The sequence below is a fragment of the Anomalospiza imberbis genome, chromosome 1 (genome assembly GCF_031753505.1).
Source record: "Anomalospiza imberbis isolate Cuckoo-Finch-1a 21T00152 chromosome 1, ASM3175350v1, whole genome shotgun sequence".
Lineage (NCBI taxonomy): Eukaryota > Metazoa > Chordata > Aves > Passeriformes > Viduidae > Anomalospiza > Anomalospiza imberbis.
In genome coordinates this window covers 145,983,853-146,010,377 of record NC_089681.1, presented here as the reverse complement: position 1 = coordinate 146,010,377, position 26,525 = coordinate 145,983,853, and the positions used below count along the sequence as shown (strand labels likewise).

Here is a 26,525-nt window from a genome sequence, read left to right as displayed (position 1 = left end):
TATAGGATAAGGGGAGAAAATAGGGAGGAAAAGAAACCCCAATCTGACAGCAGGAGAAAGCTGTCACCTGCTCTGGGGTATGAAGGGGAGTTTTACTGCATCTCAGTGGAAACAGCAGCTTCTTTAGAGGCAGAAGAAGCACTTCTAGCAATCCTTCCAGCTAAGTGAGGTAAAAAACAGTTTACTGTCTTGAAAAGATTGTGCAAGGAGAACACTGGCTCTGGGTATCCTGCTCTTTCCTACAGCAAATTTTGTAACTGTGCCAAATCTGCTGCCAGGCTGGAGCTGGGAAGAAAAGCACTAGGCAGGGCATTTGTTGGCACCAACTCCTGCAATGTGGGGGAACTTCTGCCTTTTGGCAGATACAGCACTGGCACCTTGAGTGATGGCAGCCAGCATCCACCCCTGTACAAGTCTTTGAATGATATGTACAGTTTATTTGCTCTCATCTCCTCCTCGTTAATGTCTGTGTATGAGAGACATTCATCCAAACGTTGATAAAGCCAAAATGCAGTGACAGAGGGCTGGAGTCATGCCTGGAATGGGCTTAGTATCACAGGACCTTTTCATTGTATGATTTTCTTCTGTTTACAAAACTAAATTTCTATTTTTACACCTCCATGCCTGTTGTTTGGGAATACACTTAGGATATCTAATAACTTTGCAGTGCAGTTCCTTCACAACTCCAAAGCTGATTAAAAAGATCATCTGGTGAAGAAAGAGGTGAGGAATATGGGTCTGGTCCCCAGACAGTGTAACAGCAGTGGATCTCAAGTGAGGTCAAAAAATGTACTAAGGACTAATTCTATATTTTGCAATAATATCCTTGAAAAGGATGGAGGGAATTGGTGATTGGTGCCACCTCTCACCCTCCCCTGCTGCAGAGGTGCATGACAGCATTGAAAGGTGCTTATCTTAGTTCTTGGAAGATTAACTAAATGTAAAAGACACAGTTTATAATACTAAATAAAAGAAGAATCAGTATATACAAGGCAGGGGCAGTTAAAGCACCTACACATTTTAATATCACCCGTGTCTGCAAACTGTCAGCCCTAAAAGGTCATTAAAATAATCTGGCCCTTTATCAAGAGCAAACTCTTGCTGACTGATAATGCTGAATACCTGCTGCTAATTCCAGTCATCTCTACAAGCTAAATTAACCCTTTCCTAAGCATCATATGTGCTGCCTGTGATATATGAACTGTCTTAACGCAAATTCTGTTCTTTTCCCATCAAAGGCATTCTCAGTTCATTCTGTAGTTCTTTAACAAACTTTTAATCTTGTTGCTATTTTACCTCCATTGCCCTATCTTTGTGAGGATAAGATGTAAGCACTAGCTGGGTTTGGAGGAAAAATAGGATCAAGTATCATTTACACGTCCCTTGCAGAGGGCCCTGTCCCTATCAGGTGCCAAAACACTCAGCTCCCCTTCACTGCAACGTGAGATAGCAGCGACTTCACCAACAGCATTTGGCTTTTTTCAGGTTTGGGTCCCTCACAGAGTCCTGCAGACACCAGCAACAATTTCATAAACCAGCAGGGATTTTGATAACTTACATACAAGAGCACAGGAGGCTATCAGCTCTAGGACAGAGCTGCAGATCTGCTTTTAGGGAAGATAAGATCCCTTACGTGTCTTAACCAGCTAAACAACGTCCCGCAGGGTTTCACATCCCATGTGCTGGGTGATAGCTGCAAACACACCCCTCTGATAAAATGTCATGTCCTTTGCTAAAGCTTCAAACCCAGTGACACAGGGGGGCTTCTGGATAAATAGATTCCCCTGAAATATTAGTTTTGTGTGACAGATTATTCCTAAGAGGTTTCAAATGCTCCAGAATTGAGTCAACACCTGACTCTACAGCTCTTGCTATCACTGCCCCTTTTGATTTCCTTTGGTTTTCTTTCCTTGAGATCAAGGTGATCTATTTTTAGTGCAGGGACTGGTTAAGTGAGGAGTTGCTATAGTGACAGATAGCTGATACAAACTGAGTCCCACTGCAATTCCTGGGGCTGGGAAAGGAACATTCCCCAAGGTGGGGCAGCACCTGGGGGTGCCCAGATACTGCTCAGCTCAGGGGGCATTAAAAACTGCCCAGGACTCTCAGGGTGATGCTTAATGCATATGAAACAGCCAGAAGGCAGCCTAGGCACCTGCTGTAGGAAACACACGCATCTTTGCTGCTTCTGTTGGCCCGGTAAATGTGCTGGTGTTGGTCTTCAGCTTTGCAGTGGTTCCTTTCTCCAAATCAGCTGCACAAATGCATCCACCAAGAAAGTCACTCTGTTCTTGAATGTTCATCAAAACAAGAATGGTTTTGTGCCTGCGTTGAGAATTGGGTGGGGAAAAGCCACAATGTTTGCAACTTCAGCTTTCCTTGCAACTGAACAACTGAGCATCACAGAAAGCATCCTTTCCTGGTTGGAAAGGATGTCTGGAGGCCCCTTCTTCTATGTCCCACTCAAAACAGGTCTGGTATCAACCAAGACCAGGTCAGCCATGGCTTTGATTAGAAGACTCTTGCAAATCTCTTAGGATGGAGGCCACAGCCTCTCTAGGTTACCTGTGCCAGTACCACACCAACCTCCTGAGGGAGTTTTTGCTGAGCCTGATCCTCCTCAGGCACAAATTCTTGCCTTTTCCTCTTTTTTTTTACTATCTGCACTACTAAGAAGAGTTTGGCTCTATCACCTTTGACACTGCCCTTCAGGGAGCCACAAGCTGCTGTTAAAATGCACCTTAATCTTCTCTCTGCTGGACAATTAAAAAAAAAAAAAACCCTGCCAGTTTCCTCAGCCTCTCCTTACAGATCCCAAAACATCTGCTGTAAGTCACAAAACATTTTGACAACCCTTCAGAAAAACCCTCTTCAGTTTCCCAGCCTCCTTCTGTCCTTCTGTTGGGTGGAACCAGAAATTGGACATCTTGTTCCAGGTGCAGCCCAGCAGGCCAAGGTGGAGGGGATTAATAACTCCCTGAACTGGATTGCTCCATTCCTCCTGATGTAACCCAGTATGGGGTTCACCTGCTGATAATGACAGCACATTTCTGGACCATTTTCCAGATTATATCCACCACAAACCCCAAGTCCTGGGGTGCCTGGCTCACTGGGAGTCAGGACCCAGCATGTCCTGCTGCAGGCTCACCTCACCACCCAGGTCCCTGATGAACAATACCAGTCCCCATCCTGATCCCTGAATATTAACTATCCCTAAATTCAGTAATACAATTAGGTCCCTTGGGAAAGGCCAACATTATTCCAGCTTCTCATCCTTTCACCTCAGTCCTCCTCTCAAGGAGATTGGTGCAACCCTCACCTCTGAACACCCACCCAACTTTTGTAGTCACTCCTGCAGCAAGACCCCTTCCATTGCAAGCTTTCTATCTCCTTCATGTCTTGGTTTGACTTGCCATCCCATTTCTGCCTGATCTGTATTTCTTAAATTGACTTATTGCCCTGTTCTTGTTTATTATCCCTAATTATACTCTATAAAAGCCATGAAAATGTCACAAATCATCTGTTCCTCTCCAGGAGCATGGCCCTCCAGGATTGTCACAGGGATCCTGGGTTCACTATCAGCATTCCTGCTCTGACTGAAATAAAACCACGGGGCCAGATGGGCAGGATCTGTTAAACAATCCGGTGACTGTAGCTCTGAGTGTGTCAAAAGGGTCCTTGTTGCCCCACAGGGAACAGGGCACTGGGAAGCAGCTGTTTTCCAAGGACTGGAAAAACCTCTGAAGAAACAACGGGATGCTATTAATTAATGTCAGCCAATCCCATCACTCCTCCTCCAGCTAAATTGTCCTAACTTCATCAAAGGAGGAGCAGAAGAAGGACAGAATGGGAGCTCTCAGGTGCAAGCACTGGGGTCTGTCCTTAAACCAAGCGAGGCTGTGTGACCTTTCCAGCAGGGAGAATTCAGGCCCCTGAGCCAAACCTGCCAGCTGCACCACGATATCTCACAGAGCAGCCCTTCATCTCCTGAGAGCAAAGCCTTCATGTGCCAGTGTGACTCTGGAGTGACAATCAAAAGGCTGAAACAATTTCAAGGCGTTCGATCTCAGCATTACCAGCACTTTTAAGTCCTTGAACTGCTTTTATGTTGGACAAGAATAGAGGTGAAAGTAGAAAACAGCTGAATCTTGGTAATTCCAGGGATTTGCTGATCCACTAAACCTGACAAACAAACTGCCCTAACAACATCTTTGAAATTGCACTCTTGGGCAATTCACTGAAACTTTGAGCAAGGAGTCAATAGTCCAAAACATTGATTTCTAATTAAACTAAAGTACCCACCTACCTAAATGCTACTGTCAAGTGCAATTTTAGGCTGTAAAAACAGACCTGGGCTTGAAATTTGCTTTTAAAGTCTGACAAGAGGATTTGCAATATAGTTGCATGGGAGTATAAATAAATTGTAGTCTAGCTTAGCACATTCAAATAAGTCAGTCTAGGATAACAGCTTGTCATGCAGATATTCTTTTGAACTGAGAACCCTTGGAAAGTACAGGGAAAGCAGGGAAAAAAAGTATCTCTATGCTACTCCCAACTGGTGTAATAAGGATGAGAGAGGATGCATGGAAATCAGCAATTCCAGTGATTTTTAGTATGTAGGTTGTGACCCTCCAGCATCCATCGTGAAGGCACTCCAGGTTGTGTTCATTAAATTGAGATGCCACATATGAAAGTCTTATTTTATTTCAGTCTCAAAAATGAATCAGATATTTATTTATATCGGAAGTAACAGAGATAGTGTTCCAGCCTTACATACCTATTAGAAATTACTTGTTACCTGAAGAGAACAGAAGAGGGGGATGGAAAAAGGAAATATGATAAATACATAAATATTACTTGCTGTCAGGAAAAGGCAGGATCTGCACCCTCTTTCATTCACAGTCAGTATCCAGCTTCCTTCTATCTCAGTTTCTCCTTTTCCACTTCAATGAACTCCTCCCCATACTTGCATTTCACATCTTTGCTCAGAGTCAATCCCAAGACCTGCTTTTAATTTTTTTCTTTCAGGAATAGCATTTATCCCACTTTTCAAATAACACTATTTGAGTAATTGCAGAATTACAGGAAAGTGTCCTTCAGACAGTTAAAAATGAAGTCTTCCTGCTGTTGCTGTGTCTGGGGAACAAACACCTGCACCCACAAGTAGCAACAAGGACCAGAACAACTTGGACTCCTCCCAGATGGGAGATCTCCCTGCCCAAAATCCTGCACAGTTTGTAAAGCAGCCCATCAAAAGGGAGGCTTGGCCCTGCTGCTCTCACCACATTGTTGACAACAGCACGTCAGTGCTGAGTAATTCAGTCATTTATAGTAATACAGATATTTTGGACCAAATTTTGTGATGAGACACACAGAGCTGCCTGGAGCAGGACTGGGAAGAAGAGTCAGTGGGCAGATTCATTTGCAGCACTGATCTGGAAATTTGTGCCTTGAGAACACACTGTATTTTTACATGCCTAACCTGCCCTTCAGGCAAAAATAACTTCTTTGAAAATAAATTACTCAGAGAATTTGCATTCTTGGACAACTCATCATGAGGGCAGAGTCTACATCTTCTTTAAGCCTGCAAAGGGCTGCAGAGGCGGGATGCTGCACCCTGCTCAATCCACCTCCATTTCAGTTTCCACCAAAGCAGTGGAGGTCTTATGGGGTTTATCACTATCTGAATTTACAGGTGCCTGCTTGAAAACAGCTTGCTGTTTCTACTGATTCATGGCCAGAGTCCTTGTCCCCCCATTCAGAATGCCTCAAAGCTGTGCACAAAGCCAGGATGTGCCCGAAAGCACCAGGGCGGTCACTATAAGGAAGCAGAAAATGGCAAATTAAAAAGTCTCAGTCATTTAATCAGGCTTGTCACTGCTTTTCTCCTTCCCAACAACCAACTACAGAAATTCCACAGCTTCCAGGTCTTGGTGCTCTCTGTAGTACAAGATTAATCAGTACTGATCAGCCAGGACTGCAGATCTTCTAAAATCACTGTCAGCTCAACAGAGCATGAAAACCAGTAGAGAAAATCATTAACAAACCAAAGATGTCTCAGTTTCTCATGCCCAGTGTCTGATGATGGTGGTTTTAAGCTGCTTTTCTGGAGCAACAGGATTTTGCTCTTTCAGTTCATTTATGGCAGCGCTGGAACATGCAGCAGTTCCTTCACTCTCATTTACTTCTCCAGAAATTTTTTCACTATGATTTCTCCCCCACTGCCTCATAACAAAAACATCCCACCAGAATGAGAAAGATAAATATCTCTCATCCTCCCACAAGCAGCACCACCCACTTTGGGGTGAAGCAGTGTGTGAGCTGCAGCTCTCCAGGCTGGAAGAGAAGGAGATGAAGTCTTGTTTCCTTTTTGCAATTGCTACTCCATCATGTGTTCTGTTCTTCATGTTTTCACCCTGCACTTCTCCCATGTTTTCTGCCCCTGTTCTCAGGCTTGTTCCAGTGAATGGTGATGAAAGCCAGGCTGAATTATCCCTTGGGTTTTCATTTGCACTTGGAGAGGCTGTGAAGCACCAGCTCTTTGGTTTAGTGTAAGTCCCTGCCCGTGGACAGCTGTGTGAGCTGGTCACATCCCATGGCACATTACCTGCATGTGGTGATCATGGATGCAGTCACCACATCCCCATTACTGGGAAGGAAGAACATAATTTCTCTGCTTGACACACAATCCACACTCACACCCAACCCCTGGGGTCTGGGAAGGACCATGACAAGAGACAGAAGAAGGCCCTTGAGTTTTTGACTGAGGGGGGAAGACATTTCCATTTAGGCTGAGTATTCTAAGGACAACCCACAGCACCTCCCAAAGCACTCTAGAGCTTCAGCAGCCCTCCATTCCATTCCATTCCATTCCATTCCATTCTATTCCATTCCATCCCACTCCTCAGCAGCCCTCCATCCATTTCAAGGTGGTTACAGAGACATCAGATGAAAGGTGCACTGAGCAGGTTACGGAGCGACTCTGGGACCGCCTGATTCATGCGGGGCTGGAGCATTTTTGCACTTGTGTTTATTGGGGTCTGAGACATCCAGCAGGCACACTCCACATTTAGTCCTAATATGCACCTAATTATAACAACTGCCAGGGAAATTTTCCTCAAGAGTGCTGTTGAGGTGGGACAGGACAGGGGCTGAGGGGCAGCACCCAGGCTTGCTCAGAGCACCTTGGACCTGGTTTGTTGGGGCTCAGCTTTGGCACCTGATGATTAAAAGCCACCTGATTAAAGTAACAAACCCCAGGAGGAGCAGCATGGGCAAAGAGAAGCTCCTGGGCATTTCCATGCAGCTAAAAGACTCCAAAACAAGTGTTTTGAGGCTAAATGCCCAGCACAAGGCAGCCCTGGTGCAGCCCCACAGCAGCCACATGTGCTGCAGAGCGGTTCCTTTGCTGAGCACTCATGACTTGGGTAGGGAAAAAACACTTTAAACATTATTCCTTTTGCATATGTCACTCAGTCCTTTGTGGAATAGATGGTGTTCTTTAAAAGGCAGAGCAATTAGCCTCTCTGAAGTCAAAAATCTTTCCCCTTCAGAAATGCCACAGAGCCTATCCATTTACAACACATCGGGCTGCGGCGACAGCTGCCAGGAGGAGAAACTGCCAGAACCCTGCACAGCAACTGCAAGAGGAAGGGGGAAACTATGCAGCGGTGATCTAGAGGCTGGAGAAATTTCGGGTAATCCCTGTTCTCAGCCCTGCCAAAATCCTATTGCATAAATCAGCTTCCCCGCTCTTTGGTGGACAGCTCAAGCGTTGAGGTCTCCCTGTTGGCTGCTCCTCTCCCAGAGCAAACCATGGGATCTCTGCCTTCACTCCTGCTCTCATTTGCTCCTGGTACTCATTCATGTTTTTCTCCTTTCCCTCTCTGTGTGTTCTCTGCTTCTGTTTGCATTCAGGTCTCCCCTTGCTGTTCACTTGGAATAAAAGGATTGTAAGGCTCCAAACCTAGAGAATTACAGAAATGACCATCCTTGGCAATGCCACTCTTTATTTCTCCAGCAGGATGCAACCTCTGCACCAGTGCAGAGGAGGGAAGGGGTTCAGCTCAACTGATACACAGAAGAATGGTACTACTTGATAGTTTTAGTTGCAGTGGCCTGATGGCATCTAGCCCTGGGAAACCAAGAAGCTGCACTGGCCCAATCCTGTTTACAAGGACTGGAGGATTCTTCCTTAAAATGCTTATGGAAGTGGCCAAGAAAAATCAAAAATTTCAAATTCAACCAGTCTGGGTGTCAGATTACCCCTTTTGGGTAAATATCAGGGGATATTTTCCTCTTGTTTCCTTTTCCACTCCTTTTCTGAAAACAGTCCAAGCTCATTTAGCAACAGGGACGCTGCTGTCATTCATTTCTCACCCCTGATGGTAGATGACAACCAAATGGGATGTGTTGGTGTGTGATTAACCCTGAGGAGCCACCAAGCCTGGCTGCTACCAGCGCTCCTGCACACATTAATTCTGGTCATAAAACCTGCTGAGTGCCAGCACTTCCCTTGAAAGCTGCTCAGAAAGTGCTTATTGAGGCCTAAAAGCTACAAGGTACAGATTAAAAGCAGCAAATAGTGCAAAGCTTTTGTTTTGACACTTCCCTGCAATTAATTAAGGCCATTGGGGTGGGGGGCATGAGGGGAAGGCCTTTGCAAGCGTTTTAACCTGTTCCCTGAAAGGACCCCAGACTCTGGTGGGATGGCAGAGGCAATCTCCACAGTAGGGCTTGCAAGGAAGGCAGTAACTCAGACACATCTCATTTGCTTTCCCCCACCCTTGTGACTCAGTAGTTCTCTGTTGGTGATGGAAGTGCAGGGAGCTGACCTGGTCACACTCTTACAGGAATGACATCTGCGAAATCTGTAGAGTAAAAACTGTGCAGCACACTCTGCCTGGTGCTCACTGTGTATCACTGGAGTGGGCTACAAAGCTGGAATAACAGGAATGAGGAAAAGAAGGAGCAAGTATTTTTGGCACTGCTAGCATTATATTTTTCAAATTTTTTTTTATATAACTCTGTCACAAGCAGTACAGTTCATGTAGCCAGGTTTCTTGGTGCAGAACAAATTATTTTCTCCATGGAGGGAGTTGAGGACAGGGTTTAGAGTTAGACTCAGAGGAAGCAGACATGCAACACTATGTTTAGTGCTTCCAGCAGTGAATCCTTTTGCAGATATTGCTATTCCCCTTTGTTGATGAAACCACAACAAGACTGTGAATTAATGGTCCAAAGTGCCATTCAACATTCAATCAACAAATTGCATGTATGTTTCTATCTACTCTACATGAGAATTTAGGATGTTTAATCAGAGATTTGGGAAGGAATTTTATGTCTTTAAATAAATATTCCCCTTCTTGTTGCATAAACCCTGTGACCTGTCTTTGTGCATGTTGCTGACACTGTGAAACTCCAAAGACATGCGTCATTTCTCATTCACATCACCTTGACCTTCCTACCAGTCCCACAGAAACCCTCAGGTGGGTTTAGGGAAACACAGAACAAGACACAATAAACAGTTTTAGATTTAAAATCACTTAACTGTATGCAGCAGGAACAAAAGGAGAAGTGTTTGCAAGGATTACAACTTAAAAATTACACAACCAATCACTAAATAAATTGGAAAACATTACATAGAAAACCAAGACTCCAGGGCAGCCACCCATCCAACAGCTGTAATTCCCCATCACCAAATGTACATGTATGTCTCCACATTGTGCATTTGGTCCAACACTACTCCTACTTCCATCATTCTGCTGGATTTGGCACAGTGACTCCTGATTAATAGAGAGCAAAAGAGCCTTGCCTACCTTTTGTACATGTCAGCCTCTCTAAACTGAGCCTTATCCAGCTGATTCAGTGTAATATCAGTTTTAACCTTCTCAGTCACAGAACAGAATTGCTCAGTAACACTCATGGTCTTCAGAGAACCAGCTACCATTACTCCATATACATTAGGAAATGCATTAAAATTGGTATTTCTCCATTATTAAGACAACAGCCAGATCCTGTTGAAAAATCCCTTTTCTCCTGACCGGCTGATCCCTATGTGACACACAGATACTCTCTGGCACACACAGCTCAGCACCTCTATTGGACCTGATCCTCAGTGACCAGGAAAAGCTTTTGATTTAGAGAGAACGGTCCTGAACAGCAACTCAAACACAGTTATACTGATAACTGCAGTATCAGAAAGATGTTTTCAAATGCATTAATTAATAGACTGATAAGAATTTTTTCTCTACTTCAAATTCATGTATCAATAGATATTATTAGGCCTAACTGAGAACTTAGCTGTTACTGTTCAATTAAAGTGACATCAGGCAACAGCCCCTTCTGAATGCCACAGGATTTACTGCAAAGCTTCCTGTACCACCACTCTTTTCCTAAAGGTTGTGGCTGATGTGTGTTACAGGTGTCAGCTGAGACTTTCATCCCTGGTGCAAACCCACACCAAAACAACCTCCACGCAACAAACACACGATTCAGTCAGTGAAACCGGGGAGCACAACATTGTGGCTCAATAATTCACTATCACCTTCTCCCAAAGAGCAGTGTCCCTCCTTGCTGGATGCAGAGGGTCCTTACCAGACAGGCCCTGGGGGTCGGAGTGGCGCCTTTCCAAGATTTTGCATCGCTCCTTTCTCTTCTTGCTCCCTCTGAAGCTGCCAAAACGCTTCATGAGCTGCAACATGCACTTGCGTGGTGGCAGCTGTCGCTCATGCCCAGGGCTGGAGAAAAAAAAGCAGCACGAGGGGCAAGGCAAGGTGTTGCTTACACCAAAAGCCCAGGTGTGAGAAAATTACTCTCCAGAAAGACAGTGTGGCTGCAAAAGTCCAGCTGGCCAGCAGCTCAGCTCTAAGGTGCCTGGCTGTGGTCCTCGTGGAGAGCTGTCCTGCAGCAGGCTGCCGACCCTTGCCCGCCAGGCGCTTCCAGCCTTAATTCCAGCATGCAGTGACTGCCCTACAAGCCTGTGTGGACAGGGGGAGAAGTTCAAAGTCTGCCCAGCTTGCAGCCACAGAGCTCTTATACATCAGCTGTCAGAAGCCTCAGAGACCAAAACGTTTCCCAGTGGAACAGCTCATGTGGAAAAGGTCAGGAGCCGCCTGATAAGCTCCCTTGTTTAAAAAATAGTGACGGTGCGAAGGAGCCACCAGCCCTCTTGAAGAGAACTGTCACGTGCAGCTCGGCATGACGACTCTTTCAACAGGCTGTAAAAGGAAACCACCCCTGGACAGACAATTCCTGGCAGCAGTGTCCCAGGCACACTGGCACCACGACGTGACATCACCCAACTATTTTGATTCACGTGTGCTGGGTCTTGGAAGGGACAGGAGAGCCCAGCTGACTGTCCAAGAGCTCCGGAACGCCTGGCCCTCCACAGCTAATGACTGATGGATTCATGGGCTCCAGCTCCTGCCAATTCATAAAAAGAAGGCTGATACTTTCTGGAAACCGTAGCTGGAGTGATGGGCTGGAGCTTCTCTGTGACGTGCCCTCCCCGTGCTGCACGTGTCCCTGTGCTCAGTGCAGATCGCTCTGTTCAAATTCGCTTTCTGCAAAGCAAAAGGCACCAGCACAGCTGTTTGCAACACAGCTAAATCCACCTCGTGGTCTTTTCAATGAGACCAACATGCACGAGGCTCTTGCTCATCCCAATCAGCCAGGCTGTATGATGATGTTTGGCTCTGAGTCTACATTTAGAGCTGTTTATTTTAGGAAAGGGTTGATCATCGTGGGCTGGATCTTGAGCAGCTGGAGAGGGGTGCGAGCGTGATCCAAGGCATGGTCAAACCACCGTAGCAAACCTTCCTAAGATCATAGTAAATGCTCTGTTAAATCAAAAGCTTTTTTCAAAGTTACAGCCTTTCCTCTGGACAGCACTAGATTGTGAAGCTCAGCTCTTTCAAAAATCAAACCCTATATGAGTAATGAGAGGCTTATCTTTTTAATTCCTAGGAAGAATTCAAGGTTATATCACCTTTTTCCTCTACAAAGAAAATGACTTCTTCCTTGTGCCCATGATTACTTCTGGGACTTAATATCATTGGGAAGGAAAACAAACCCCAACCTTGAATGCTGCAGAAAAGGCCTTTATCAACACAGATTCCTTACAAGCTCTGGTTTTTTGGAAAGATGCATTAATGCAAGGATGCCTTGGGCCTTCAGGGACCCCAAGAATATGTGCAGAGGTGACAGCAGGTTCCTCTGTCATCTTCAGCTACCAGAGGTTCCCCCAAGTCTACCCTGTGAAGAACGCGAAATAAGACAGTACAGAAGACACCATTGTTCTTTCACCTAGCAACCAAAACAATCAAATTATTACCAAGACACTTAATTACCTTCCACACAAGGCTCTGAACTGATATTCAAGTGAGGCATGATGATAATTAATGTGAAGCCGTCCTCAGACTTTCCCCTTCTGACTAGTCCTCCCACTTTCTCTTACCCTCATCTCTGTGGCCCTGTTTCAGCTCTGCAAGTGAACATCCTGCTGCTTTTAACCAAATAACAATCCTTGGCATAAAACCTCCTGTCAGCACTGTGTGTTTACAAAGCCCCTTCTCCAGCCCCTCCCTTGAGGCTCACTGTTCACCCAGCACAGAGGAGAAGCAAATGAAGCAATGAGTTGAGGAATTAGCAGGGTAAAGTGTCTGTGTTACTCAAATATTTGGTTTTATGTAGCTGTAAGAAGCCTTAAGCTCTCCACACCCCATCTGTGGTGTGTGACCACCACATTTACCTCTGCAACTTCACCTGCATTGTCCCCTCCGTTCACTCTGCCATGATTATGGCACCAGCACTGAGACAGCAGCTGCCATGGGACAAGCTCTGCCTCTCCCCACAAGCACATTTCAAGTGCTGATTCTCAGCCTACTTCCAGAAGTACTTCCCGTTTGAAAACCAGCTCCCCCAAACCAAACCTGGATTCTCCTTGCTGCAAACTAAGTCATTCTTCTCTCACTAACCATACACAGGGAGAACAGTGTTCCTTTCTGATCCAGAGTCACCCCTGACATATTTGACAGCAGTTATTTAGTTTCCTGTCCAGTCTTTATTTGACCAAAGACACAAGAAGTGTTGCCTACACCCCCAATGTAGTCTGAACCTCAAGCTCCCTCTATTTCAGAAAAGCATACCTCATTCTTCAGTGGCTAGAGGATTGCTAGGAATGACTCAATGTTATCAGAAAGCAAAAAAATTTAAAATCCCTTTTTAATGAGATAAGAATTGCTGTTGCTTCAGCATGGAAACAGCCCCCTTTTTGATAGAAACCAAGGATAAATAGTCACTGATGACCTTTTCAAGCAGGGCCATTGCACCAGGAGGGCTCATTTCCCCTCATTAAGGGAAGCAGCAAGACTCTAATGTTTCTACACAGAGCTACTAGAAAATGAAACAACACTGTTTAACAACTGACTTCCACAGTAATTTGTTAAAAAAGCACTAAGTGTTTTGAGTATAATCAGTCTGTCTCCCACAGCTAATGGTCTAGCAGATACTTGCACATTTACACCAGGTACTACATCTTCTTAATGATTCCAGTGCAAGGATCTTGTAAAACTAATAATAAAAAGCTGTGCTTCAAAGTGTTCCTTTGGGGCCATCTATGTTCTGGAGATTGAAAACACAAATCCTTTCCATCCCCTCCAAGCAACCATGAAATCTACTCTTGTCAAGCTCCATTAAAATCTCCCAAATGAATTATCCCATATTATGATTTTTTAGCTGCATAAGGATAACACCATGCCCCTCCAAAAATCCTACACAAACTCACTCTGAGAGATACCAAGCAATGGGCAGCTTAATAAAATTATTTTTGGGGAAGGAGCAAACAAACACTGGTGTATGTGTGTGAAACACTTCCCTAGTCCCACTGTATCTGCAAAGCTCACCTTGCAGACCTCAGCCCCAAAACCCCCATCCCTGGCTGGGCTCCCTCTTTTTGATGTTTCTTGCTTTTAAGTTCTCCATCTGTCAGGATAAAAGGACCTGCCCCCAGTGATTTACCACGACTCCTCAGGCACAAACATAGCAAAAATCTTTTTTTCTCTGGATGTGATGTGGAGGTTTGTTCTATGAGGTAGAATTGAGGGCGAGTGTTCAGATTTGGTCACCAGACAGAAAATACAGAAGATGCCATCAGATCAAACAAGTGCAGCCACCAGAGCTTTGAAACACAAACTGATTCATCCATTTTACAGAGGTGTAAATTCTGTGCCACGGGGAAAATACTTTAAAAAATGATATTTCAAACCATTTCCTCAGTTGCCTTTTTAACAGGAGCTTGAACCTGATATACAAATGCAGCAGCAGAACACAGGGCAGGCAGTAGGGGCCAGTTAATGCTATCTAATTTATTTTGATGTGGAAATGGAAAAAACAATGTTTTCCTCCTTGAAATTTAAGAGCTCATTTAGCTCAAAACAGGAAGGCTAAGAGGAATATGTATCCCCTTAGTGACAATTACTGTTTGAACTGGCTGCTGGCTGCAAATCAGCAAAACCAAGTATTTCCCTTTCCTCATTGCTGAGAATTTCCTCGTTCAAAATGCCCTCTGTTTTTGTCATTGCTAAGAGAAATAAAGTTCAGATCCATGCTCAGAAAGGTAAAGCATGAATCATGCTTGCATTTCTACATGGATCATGTTTCTCTGCCATGTTGTCCTAAAAGTTTCCCCTAAATTGGATTTTTTTCTAATTTTCATTTTTTAAACTCTACATAATGATGTTGGCAAAATCAAACATTTTCTAATGCTGTCAGTGGTGCTGGCACATGCTTACACCTCTTACAACACCAGACTGATCTTAACTGCAACCATATTTCGTATAAACAGAAAATGTGGAAAATATTTCAAAATAACATGCAAATAAATATGTACAAGAGATCTTTGCTCTAAAAAAAAAAAAAAAAAAAAGCCTCTGGAGTCCAGGTGATGCAATGCACAAAAACAAAAAGCCTGTTTAGCCTGAACACCATTTGCAGGCGGATTGAACAGAACATATAGCCCGTGTTTTCAAAGAGAAACACAAACTACCACTTTCTCCATCTGGTCCAAGCCCAGCTCACACCCCATAAAAGAATTGCAAGTTTATGACTCCAAGCTGGGCTCAATTACTTCCCATAATCATAACCAAGTGTTTCTGTGTAACAAGTTTTCATCCCCCTTTTTAAATACTACTTCATGCTGCTTTCACCATACATTAAGAAAGATTTCAATCTCTGAAAAATCTGCCAGAAAAATCTAAAAGGTTAATTTCACTTCTTTCCTGCAGTCCCCTAAGGTGCACACTATATTCCCCAGAACTCTTGGTAAATTACTTAGAAATGACATCCTGGCATCTTTGTGATGTTTTCCTATCCTACCTTTCCAGAGCTTGTAACACAAACCAGCAGGAATAGGAGTAGCAGTGGCATATTCTTGATTTCCAGTAAGAAAAACACTTTTTCAGACCCAGAGCATCTATCCCAGAAGAGCAATAAGCTGGGACGGATGACTATGATCCCATCCAAATGATAATTTTATCATTTCCCCCCATCCTTCTAATAAACTTGGTGCATATGTTTCCAGCACTCACTTCTTCAGCAATTTCACATCTATTGTGAAAAACTGAGCTGTTTTTAAATGCATCACAATCTGGCTGTGCTCAAAACACCAAAACAGTATTCAATCCAGGAAGTACAAGATGTCTGGTGACAACACCACTTCTAAAATTTAGTAAGTTCTCAGCTAAAGAAAAATATCTCAGCAGTAACTTTTTCAAACGAAAAAAAAAAGAAACAGCAGAGTTCTTTAGAAGCATTTTCCACTTGGGCTTTTCTCATCTCTTCTTGCTTCTCTTTCTTCTTTTCTTCTATGAAGTCTTCCAAATATATTGATCCACAAAACCTTGAGAAGGAGATAGAATTCACTGGAATATCACAAATCTCCTTTTTGTTCTTGTCCTCTTTCTTTACTGCTTCTTCACTTCTCATGCAGAATTGGAACAGATTAAATGATGTTAAAGTTAAAATGGGCATTGTAATGCTGAACAAAATACCCCCTTCAGTTTAAATTAAAGTCTTAAAACCAGCACTGAATGCATCACAAAGGGAATGTCAGCAAATGAAATAAGACAGAAATTGCTCAAAAAAAAAGTAATAAGAGGGGAAAGGAAGGGAAGGGAAGGGAAGGGAAGGGAAGGGAAGGGAAAGGAAGGGAAGGGAAGGGAAAGGAAGGGAAGGGAAGGGAAGGGAAGGGAAGGGAAGGGAAGGGAAGGGAAGGGAAGGGAAGGGAAGGGAAGGGAAGGGAAGGGAAGGGAAGGGAAGGGAAGGGAAGGGAAGGGAAGGGAAGGGAAGGGAAGGGAAGGGAAGGGAAGGGAAGGGAAGGGAAGGGAAGGGAAGGGAAGGGAAGGGAAGGGAAGGGAAGGGAAGGGAAGGGAAGGGAAGGGAAGGGAAGGGAAGGGAAGGGAAGGGAAGGGAAGGGAAGGGAAGGGAAAGACTTCACTGAGTTAGCAACTGGCACCAGTGCTCAGCTGTCCTTGCTTGTCAACCCTACACAAACCAGTCACCCCAAAATGACCCATTGCTATGCCCCAGTGGGTGAAATAAAGACCTATATGCTATATTTATATTACATGCAGAAAATCAGAGACAGTGGCCAGCAACATTCTATTAGACCTGTGAAACAACACAGAAATGCTGACTAAAGAGAAAATTGAACCACACCTTAAAAAGCTAAATGCTTAGATAATGCTTAAGAAGCCTTTCCCATTCCTGACTCCAGCAGTTTCACCAGTGACTCTCCCACTCTTCACTGATTAAAAATGGACCTCACAGTTCAGACGCAAGGGAGCAGCAATTTCCAGAGTAATAAAACATTCCCCATTAATCTCAAGGGCAAAGGAAGATTTGTGTGCCTCTCCTGCTCTTCGATGCTGTGATGGTGCAGAAGAACCCGAAATCTACATGGAGGTCACCTATAGGTGTTTACATAAATGTTATTTTGGTAGTGAAAGCAGGGTCTTGTAGCAGTGAGCTGAATTGCTCACTGAACTCAGCTCAAAGCTCACAGAATCCCAAGGACTAGCCAGGGTATCCATGGGAAGGACTTCAACTAATTATACAGCCACTGCCAGTGTGGTTACACCAACAGCCAAGGACACGGCACAGGACTCCATCCTGATGAACTAAACACAGGAGAGATGCCAAGAGGGAAAATTCCTACAGGACCACCCAATGCAGCAGTCTTAATACAAGTGGGATTGCTCCAGCCAGGGGAATACAATAGAAAGGGAGGAATCCTCTGTAGATGGGGACTGAAGTGAAATCCACCCCTCTGCACAGTCTTTTGGAATTGCAGCAAATCCCTTCATCTCTTTGTTCAAGCCATTCTTAGCAAAATACACCAGACCTTCAGGTCTTTAAAAAATAATACAAGGGATTAAAAAAAACCCCGAAACCTGCAACAAAAAAAAAAAAAAAAAAACAGGAAAAAAAAAGAACAAAACCAAACTAACCCTCACCTAAAAATCCCCCAAAACCAAAACCAACCAAGAAAAAAAAAAAAAACCAAAAAAAACCCCAACAACACAAAACCAAAAAAAATCAAAACAAAAAACCACAAACAAACAGAAAAACCAAACAACCAAACAAAAAAAAAAACCCCATACAACAAAACAAAACCCCACAGCAAACAAATCCACAAAAACCCCCGCAAGATCTGTCTTCATTTTCTACCTTAATTTTCCAAGAAAATTAATGACTCAGAAGCATCATTAGTTGTAAGCAAACGAATAAAATCAAAGTGCTTTGCCTGCTTTAATGTCATAATAACAGAACATCTGGGAAACCAGCTCTGTTAACTTCCCAAGATAAACATCTCAGGAACCACCACCATCTTAGATATAGATATATATAGATATAGATATAGATGATATAGATATAGATGACACATCAAGAGAGGAAGTTTACTAGAATTAGTTTTCCAAATATGCCAGAAGAGATGGGAATATAGAGGAGAAAATATACATTGTCACACACATGAGGTCTGGAAGAGAAAATCTTTCTGGTTTCTTTTTCCAGGTTTTGTTGTTGCTGTTGTTTGTTTTAATGGGGTTTGTTTTACACTTTTTGCACCCAGATGACACTGAGCAATTTTGATAGCAAAAGAAACTTCACTGACTTTTAAAGAGAGATGAAAGCACTGTGAGAAAGACAGACTCTGCAGCTTTTTGAGGTGGTACAGAGGCACCTTAACAATCTCCAAAGATACAAAAGGGACACAGAAAGAGACAGTGGACATGTATGGGAAAACTGGGTTGTTCTACTCTTGACAGTGATCTAGAAACCACCCAAGTATTTCCTATTTATTGATGATTCTACCAATTTGTGTAACTGGAAGACAGATGATTTGGACAAAAGGATCCCCAGGGTCCAGCTAAAGAGCTCCTGTGACTGTGGGAGCCACATTCCTAGGATTCAAAGGATAGTGTGGAACAGCTTGGGTGGTGAAAGGTTCCCTGTTCATTCATTGTACGAGTGAAAACACCAAGCACTGTAAAGTTCAGAGTTGTTATTTTTAGGATTGTGTGAAAAATCTCAGTGGGTTGGCTGGGACCAACGCAGACATGAACTAGAGAAAGCTTTGAGTCTTTATGCCTTGAGATGACAGAAGGACTGGAAACCCGGGAGCTACAAGGCAGCAAGAAAATATTCCTGGAAAAGCCAACCCTGCCAGTCTGCACACACAATACCTGGCAGGAGAAAAAACAGCCCGAAACTTTTCACAGCAGCTAATGATAAAGGAAGAGACTGGAAAGGCTGTCAGCTGTGTCCCTGGGGATCTGCTTGAAAGCCAGAGACAGAGTGGGAAAGGGGCAACACCACTGCCGCTCCTTACACAAGTCATTGGTCACTGCCACTCCTTCCTTGGTCACTTATGTTTTCGGATCCCCTCATGAATGAGAGGACCAGTGCTCAGGCAAATCCCAGCTGACACTTCATTTGCAGCCAGCATATTTCCCTGCTCACTTCCTCAAAACACATTAAACCTCAAATTGAGAGACTTCTGGAATCATGGAATCTCTTTTAGTGTGACTTAGCTTAGCAATACATTGGGTCAATCCTAATACTATTTATACCTTGTCAAGTAAATTGCAAATGATCTAAAATAGTATCACAGCTGATCAGAATTTGTTGCAGAGAGCCATCAGGTCCCCAGATCTTGTCAAGGTTCATGCAGTGGCTTCAGTGCCTAAAGAAGAAAACACTCTACCCAGTAGCTGTCCTGTCACTAATCCTTAAATTCCACATCAAGAAACAAAGCTGAAGTTCAGTGTTGTGGTCACAGAGCTCTGGATATATCCAGCAGCAGAGACTCTTGAATTTCTTGGTCTGCCCCTAAAGCCTCCTCCATCCCTAGTCCCTCACTCAGGTGCCTCTGTTCTCAGGGGCACATTTCTAACACAGGCCTAGAGCTGCAATTCTGGCTCTCAGAGTCAAGGTTGCCTAAAACAGCCTGTAAAAACCTACCCGTGTTCCAGACTGAACACTTTTGTTACTATTACATATTTGTGGAAAAAACCCACTCCATCATCACCTGGCAGCTGGCAATAAAGCCTGGCAAATCTGATGCTCAGCTTATTTGCAAGCACGTCACTGGAGCAAAAAAAAAAAAAAAAAAAAAAAAAAAAAAAATTAAAACCTCTGTGCTAACAGACACAAACAGAAATTACTGCTCCAAGCCACATAGTCCTTTAAACCAGGCAGGTTGTTTCCAGTCATAATAAAATACTTTCAGGGCAGAGGAGGGGAGGAAGAAACACTGAAATGGGACTGAGTATGGCATTAATAGACTTTGGTTTTATTCCAAATTCTGCTATCAGGCAACTGCACAGCCAGGAAAAACCCACATCACCTCTGTGTGAGCTTCAGAGGAAAATCTGTTTTCAGAAGTTACTGCACTGCAAGAGTCTCATGCTTAGACTAATCCCTTTTCTACTCCTATTAACCAGAAAGTTAATTAAAAACCTTAAAGAAAATAAAGACCCACAGCAGAAGAAGTAGATTTTTACAGTGACCACAGGTTTCTGGCTTTCCTCCCTGTTTATTTGCTGCCTATATCCATTACAAGCCTCTGCATTCAGAGGCAAACAGCAAAATTCCTGTGTCTTCAGGAATAGCTCAGAGAGGGATAAGTGCAGGGTGGAAAACACCAACCCTCAACCCAAACTTCTACTGGCCTCAGTAGCAACACCCAGGTTCACTGCCAGCAAAACTGAGCTTCTCAAGATGTCTTTGAATTAATTTTTGAGTGGTTTTTTTTCCTGCACATGTTAAAAGATGTGACACGAGCTCCTGTGCCAAGCACAGCCCTGACTAGGAAGGTTCTGCTGATCTTTGAATCAGAACCCTCAACACCACCAACCTAAATCAGCCCTTCAAATTCCCCCTGCACCCTTCAGTCCTCCCTATTTACAGTCACCTGCTACAAAATTCACACTCCTATACTACATTAATTAATGAAATGTCACCAAAACATGGAGCAGATCCACTCGGGCTCATGGACAAAGCTTTGGGAAAACTGGAAGCAGAGAGGGATGCTCCTGTCTCAGCCTTTACCCTCCCTGCCTGCATAAACCTGCAAAAATCACAGCCTGCACCAATCCGGCGTGGGAGGGAACGCGTGGGGCACCAGCAGAGCCCAAAGGAATTTCTGCTGCTCAGCAGCTCCCTGTGCATCTCATCCTGATGTGCTTAAGAGCTCAACACTTCATGCCAGCAGCAAGTTTTTACTGGGTTTTTGTGGTACCCCCCCCTTCATGACTGGGAAGCTCCATGTGTCTGCACAACCTTCCCTTGGCTGCTGTCACCAGGCACTTCCCGATGTCACAGATGGTTTTGCTTTCTGCTGCAAGGGCACAAAGCATGCAGCCATGCCTGGAGAGCGCTTGGTGCAGCCTGACTTGGTCCACAGTGAAGACTGAAGCTGGCTCTTCAACAGTTTTGACTGCTCAGCTCCAAGGAAAGTTCCACTGTGTTAACAATACCAGCACAAAACCACTTGCATTTCTCTAAGGACGTGGCAAACCAGTGTCCTTTCCTTACAGCACTGAGCCCACCAGGCTGCACTACTCTGTGCCCACCAGTCCCAACTCACCCCTTTAAGGCTGCAAATCAAGGGCCTCCCCCCTCCTATATTAGCATTGTTAGTGTATTAATTAAGTTCTTAACCTCATTTACCTCCTTGGCTTTTGCACCATGCAAAAAGAACGAGGAAAGAAGAGCTGGAGGCTTCCCTAGGACAGCAAAAGGCTCCTCTATCCCTGCAGCCTTCAGTGAAGTGGCAGAAATTGCTTATAAACAGCTCAGCTGAACATGATTCCTTCCCAATGCACAGCAAGTATCTGTGTCCAAGGCAGAGGATAAGAAACTTTGGGGAAACAAAGTGCCAGGTTTAGAGAGAAACACAAGTTCCTAGCCATGAACTCATCACCGGATTTTTCCCTTGGAATTTTTGCAAGATGTGCATGTGCTGTGAGCTGCTGAGTCTCGCATCTGCTGGATGGACAAGAAAGTAATTTCTAAGAATGTCAGTGATGTCAGGCATTTTCTTTATTTAATGTGACCATAAAGTGGCAAAAGCTGTCAGCGGCACTGGCAGTAGCTTAACAAAAAATGTTGGCGTTGCCTGGATACTCAGTCCTGCTCCAGCCTCGGATTTGCCTGCATGTCTGCATTTGACAGGACTAACTCCTTGGGATTTTAGGTTTTCTTTAACATTTTGAGATCCGTGCAAATATCTCTCCTTATTCAGATCCCTCCTTCTCTCTCCTCCCCCACTTTTCAGCTTTGTAAAATGCAAACTAATTCCTCAACCATAGTAAAGCCATAAATAAGAAGACGTAAAAATATTTTTTCTAACCTTTTTTTTTTTTTCCTCCAGGTTAATCTTTTCAGTTACATAAACACTTTATAAAATAGCATGGCAAAAGTGTATGAGAATCTGTTTATGTGATTAAGACTTGGCTCCTTCTTTTGCAGTGACAGTAGTTCATGCCTTGCATTTGCCACTGCTGAGATTTGCTCAGCTGTCTCTCCATGACCTCCAAAGCAGAAGGCAGCAGGATTTAACATTGCTTCTCATGGAGTGCTTACAGTAAATCACTACTGGTGGGTATCCATGGAGTCATGGAAAAAAGAGCATTATTAAGTACCTGCTAATTTTTTGTTACAGTGGATAGATTCCAGGTTTTCACAGATGGCAAAAATCCAGCTACTCCAAAGGGAAGTGAATTTTTCCCAGTCTTTCCCTTTACCGTTCTGCTCCCAATCTGATTTGTGCTTTAGTGTTTGAAGAAAAGAGTTTTATTATCCTTTATGGTAAAGAATTTGCAAGGACTTTGGAGAGCTTCATGCAGAAACAGAAACAGGACCAAAGGGCATATACAAAATACAGCACTAAACTCCTCTTCCTGGCAGCTAGATGACAGAGAAGTAAAAAACATCCACTGCAGGCAATTTTTCCAGTCAGGTCCCTGACATGGTTCCCAAGTGAGGAACAATGCACAGTTATCCCAGTGCCCCACAGCAGCAGATTTCAGCACCCTGCAGGGTTATTTTCCAAAGGAAATGATGTGCTGTTCAGATACTTTCTTTAGTGTCACTTTTTAAATGTATCTAATAATGTCGTAGGATTTCAATAGGCAAGCAAGTCTTTCAACAATGCCACCCCAAACATCATTCCTGCAGAGCCCTTCTGCACCGGGGAATGATTCAGTTTAGTCATGCTGAAGCAAAGGGCATGCTCTCCTTCCTCTTCCAGTTCTTCATTAAAAAAAAAATCCATATATTTTAACACTAAACATCACAATTGCATCATATCAAAAGGGTAAATAAAGCTTGAATGCAACAAGAACAGGTACCACAATCTCATAACTCTTCCCAGCTGATGCCAAGCACAAAGCAGTGTGAACACGTGAGGTTCATCTATTCCATGTAATCCTGTTTCCCCTCTCATTACAATAGTAGCAGACATGAGATTTTGGGCATTGTCAGCTTCAAAAGCTCCATGGGGAAAGGAAGACACTTTCCTGTTGTAGCACTCCAAATTTTAAAATTTAAGCACCAGCAAAAAATTTACTCAGAAAAACTTGACATTGCCAAAAAAAAAACCCGGATGGAAACCTAGAAGCAGAAACAAGCCCTGACAAATATGTCTCTTCTTCTCAGCTTTAAAACTGGAATGGACAAAATCATAGGCAGAGGAAAGAAAGGTGGAGATGACTCAACAGGCTCATTTTGTGGTGATGCCTTTTGCTGTTGCCTTCCCCAGTCTGATGTTGCTGGAACCATCAGAGCACTTGATTGTGTTTGAAGATGCAAAAGTCAGTGCATGGAGGCAGTGCCAGGAGGCTCCCACTGAACTTGTGCACAAGAAAAGCCTTCTCCCACTGCACACCTCTTCTTAAATACAAAATGCAATAAAGGAGCAAAACTGATGGTGTGAGTCCGGATAATCACGCTGTCCAATTCTCTTTTCCAAGCACAGGTGAGGCTCCCAGCCCAGCCCAGGGCAGCTGGATCCTCTCTGGTCTCTCTCGGCTAAACCAGAGCCAAAAATGGCAAAGCCCTGGCACCACTGCTGTCCATGCTCTGTTGGCATTCCCCCTTCCTGAGTTTGTATCTGGGCTTTCCAGGGAAGCAGCTGCATGCACTGGATATAAGTTTCCCATTCTGCAGCACAGATTTTTTTACCCATTCAGCTTTGTAAGCTCCTCCACTGACAATGTTCACTGTCTCCAAATCCCAGCTCTCCAAACAGAGGGGCTGTAGGGACTTCCTCTGATAGCCACTGTGGCTTCCAGCTGCTTCAAAGAAAGCTCCAGACACTCTGCCTCAAAGCTCATCCCAAAATGATGGGTGACTTTAACAGCAGCATGACTTCTGGCCAGTCCTCAGCAGTGGCTGGGTTGACTTTAATGCCATTTAATTGCAGTAACATGTCTTTATTAACAAAACCCATGCCAAGAAACTGTGGTTAGAACAAGAGTTGACCTAAGGACAGTTTCCAAAGGGTCTTCAATCTCCTCTTCTCTAACTTGTGGCTTCCTGGGTGCTGCACAACCTCTCCTGGGTCACTGAGGGACTGCAGCCACCCACAGCTTCCCCAGCTGCCAGCACAGTCACATTTAGTGAGGAACCTTACCCCAGATGTCACCCTCTGGAAAAGCCACGTGCTCCTCCAGCACCACTCTCTGAGGCTGGGGACAATCCCAAGGTAGCCACCATCCTTGAGTGTCTGGTGGGGCTTTCTCCCTTAAAAAAAATCTGAGATTTCAGCTCTCTTCATCATCCCTAAACTCTGTGATTAAATGAAAAAGCAGCACATCAGCATGGGGCAGAACCCCCCTGATGACATCTCCCTTGCACAGAAGCTCACACACCCCCCACACCACCCAAAAATCAGGAGAGCCTTATCTTTCAGGATTTATTTGACAGCATGGATATGTGTGACTATTGCTACATGGTGATGTTCCATATAACACACAGAAATACGACATGCTAATCTTCTTATTTGCATTTTCATATTCCAGTATTTTTTACACATTCTTCACTCCAATGGCCTGGATAATACCAGAGCATAAATCCTCTTTGCTTAAACAAACTTCAAGGGACTGTGGCCCATCACAAAGGAATCCCAAAGGAATGGCTATTTATTATATACATCAATGAAATTGAGAAAAAAATGTTAAATCTCAGCTTCTTTTTTGGCCTTTGTTTCTACAACAAATAGAGAAAAAGAAAAATATTCTTAACCTCTGCAACAAAGCCCAAATCTGTCACTCCACAGCTGTGGCTTTGACCATTTCTCTAAATTTAGAACGTCTCTCCCTACCTGTCTTCCCTTGACACTAGTAAGAATTTGCTGATAATTCACCTATTTTTCTGCAGACTGGGCTTCTGATCCAACAAAATCTAGAGAGCTGTACAAATGGGTTTGCACTAATCCCCACCATTTGTTTGAAAGATTTCTGTGAACACCAGCAAACATACAAGATGTCAGATCAGCAATATTCCTCATTACTTACTATTTATCCCTTTGATTGCATCAGAAGGGTTTTCCTCTGGCTTTTAAACACAAAACCCAACACTTAGATCCCCATGTAGGAAACTATTGCTTATTGTTCTCCACCTTCACAGGGGGGATGAGCAAATATTGCTGAAATTAGCCAAAATATTTCTGGTTTTTTGGTTTGGTGGGTTTGGGGGTTTGTTGTTTGTTTTGGGTTTTTGTTTTGTTTTGCTTTTTGTTTGTTTTGCTTTAAGGAGGTCTTTGCTTTTTTCTTCAGATCAACTGACTTATATGGCTCAGGGATTTACTATTGATTTCAGGCACCCAAGTCTGGAAATTGTTCCACTGGGATCAGAGCCCAATAATGAAATCTTCCTGTGTCTCTGTGAAAAAGTCAGAGGTGGTAAATCCAATGTCTTTAATTGCACATAACAGAGCAAAATTTGATCTTTATGGAAGTAGAAACACATTTTAACCAGCTTTGCTGCAAGAGGCAATACTTTCTTCTAAAAGATGAAAAAAACTCTGCTAACCATGCATTCATTTTTGAGGTTCACTCTCCTGAACAAGTTCGGGCTGGTGCTGCCTTGCTGAGGACTCCTTTGCCAAAAGCCCATTTCCATTAGCTAGCTACTTGTTTCAGCTGCCACTGGTGCTTCTTGTCTTTCAGAAATCCTTAAATGCGCACTGAACATGGCCAAACTCACCCCTTCTCTACCACACACAAAGGAGGCAGCACTAATACAGATGCTGACACAGAATAAATCACACGGGCTCTATTTGCCACCTGTAGCTGCTCTTGCTCCTGTATTAAGCATTAGCTCACGTGAAATTCTTTCACCTTCCCTCCAGAAACTCTTGACTTTTGTGGAGTTAGATGTGCACCTCTATTTTGCGTGGAACAAAGCCAGTTTTGGCCTCTGGATGCTCAGTGCTCTGGGGCATGTCAGTGTGAAAGAGGAATTGAAGCAAAAGCTTTAGTGCAAACAGCTTCATCCTGTTGGAGCTACATCTCAGGTTGCCAAGTGCAGTTCTCTCACCATTAAACAGTTTCATGGAAAGAGTGTGAACATGAAGAGCTGTGGAAACCTTATACTGAGGTTAAGCAAACAAATCTGACACCAGACCTTCTGCCCAGGCAGTGAAGCTGATACATTCACAGTGACCCTGAAATGAAATGCTCTGTACTGCCAAATAATGGTGTTTGTTGAAGAATATTTGATTAATGGCTTACCTCCACACGTGTTCCTCAGCCAAAATTTAATTGCATTGAGGTCCATGCATTTATCAATGCAATTCAACGTCTACCTTGATACGGAGTGTCATATCCTGACCTGAAGGCAATGTTAAACTCTCCTGGGATGAGGAGAGGAGAAGCTGATTTCTTGAACAACTGCTGAAATTACAGTTTGGAGGGAGGGATGCTTTTAGCCCCTGATGTTTTAACTGGTTTAGAAGTGTT

The 26,525-nt window shown here is 43.8% G+C and overlaps 1 protein-coding gene across 4 annotated transcripts in view; it reads right to left on the bottom strand.

Moving 5' to 3' along the window:
- Nucleotides 1-26,525, bottom strand: part of PRKAG2 (protein kinase AMP-activated non-catalytic subunit gamma 2) — a 210,604-nt gene that overhangs the window by 97,809 nt on the left and 86,270 nt on the right. The window contains exon 1 of one of the 4 annotated variants that reach the window (XM_068175017.1): nucleotides 10,597-11,137. The exons of the other annotated variants lie outside the window; for them this stretch is intronic. Within the exon in view, the coding sequence (XP_068031118.1) occupies nucleotides 10,597-10,702 (106 nt within the window). The 5' untranslated portion in view covers nucleotides 10,703-11,137. Of the gene's footprint in view, nucleotides 1-10,596; nucleotides 11,138-26,525 lie in introns of those variants that run through there. 4 annotated transcript variants of the gene reach the window in all.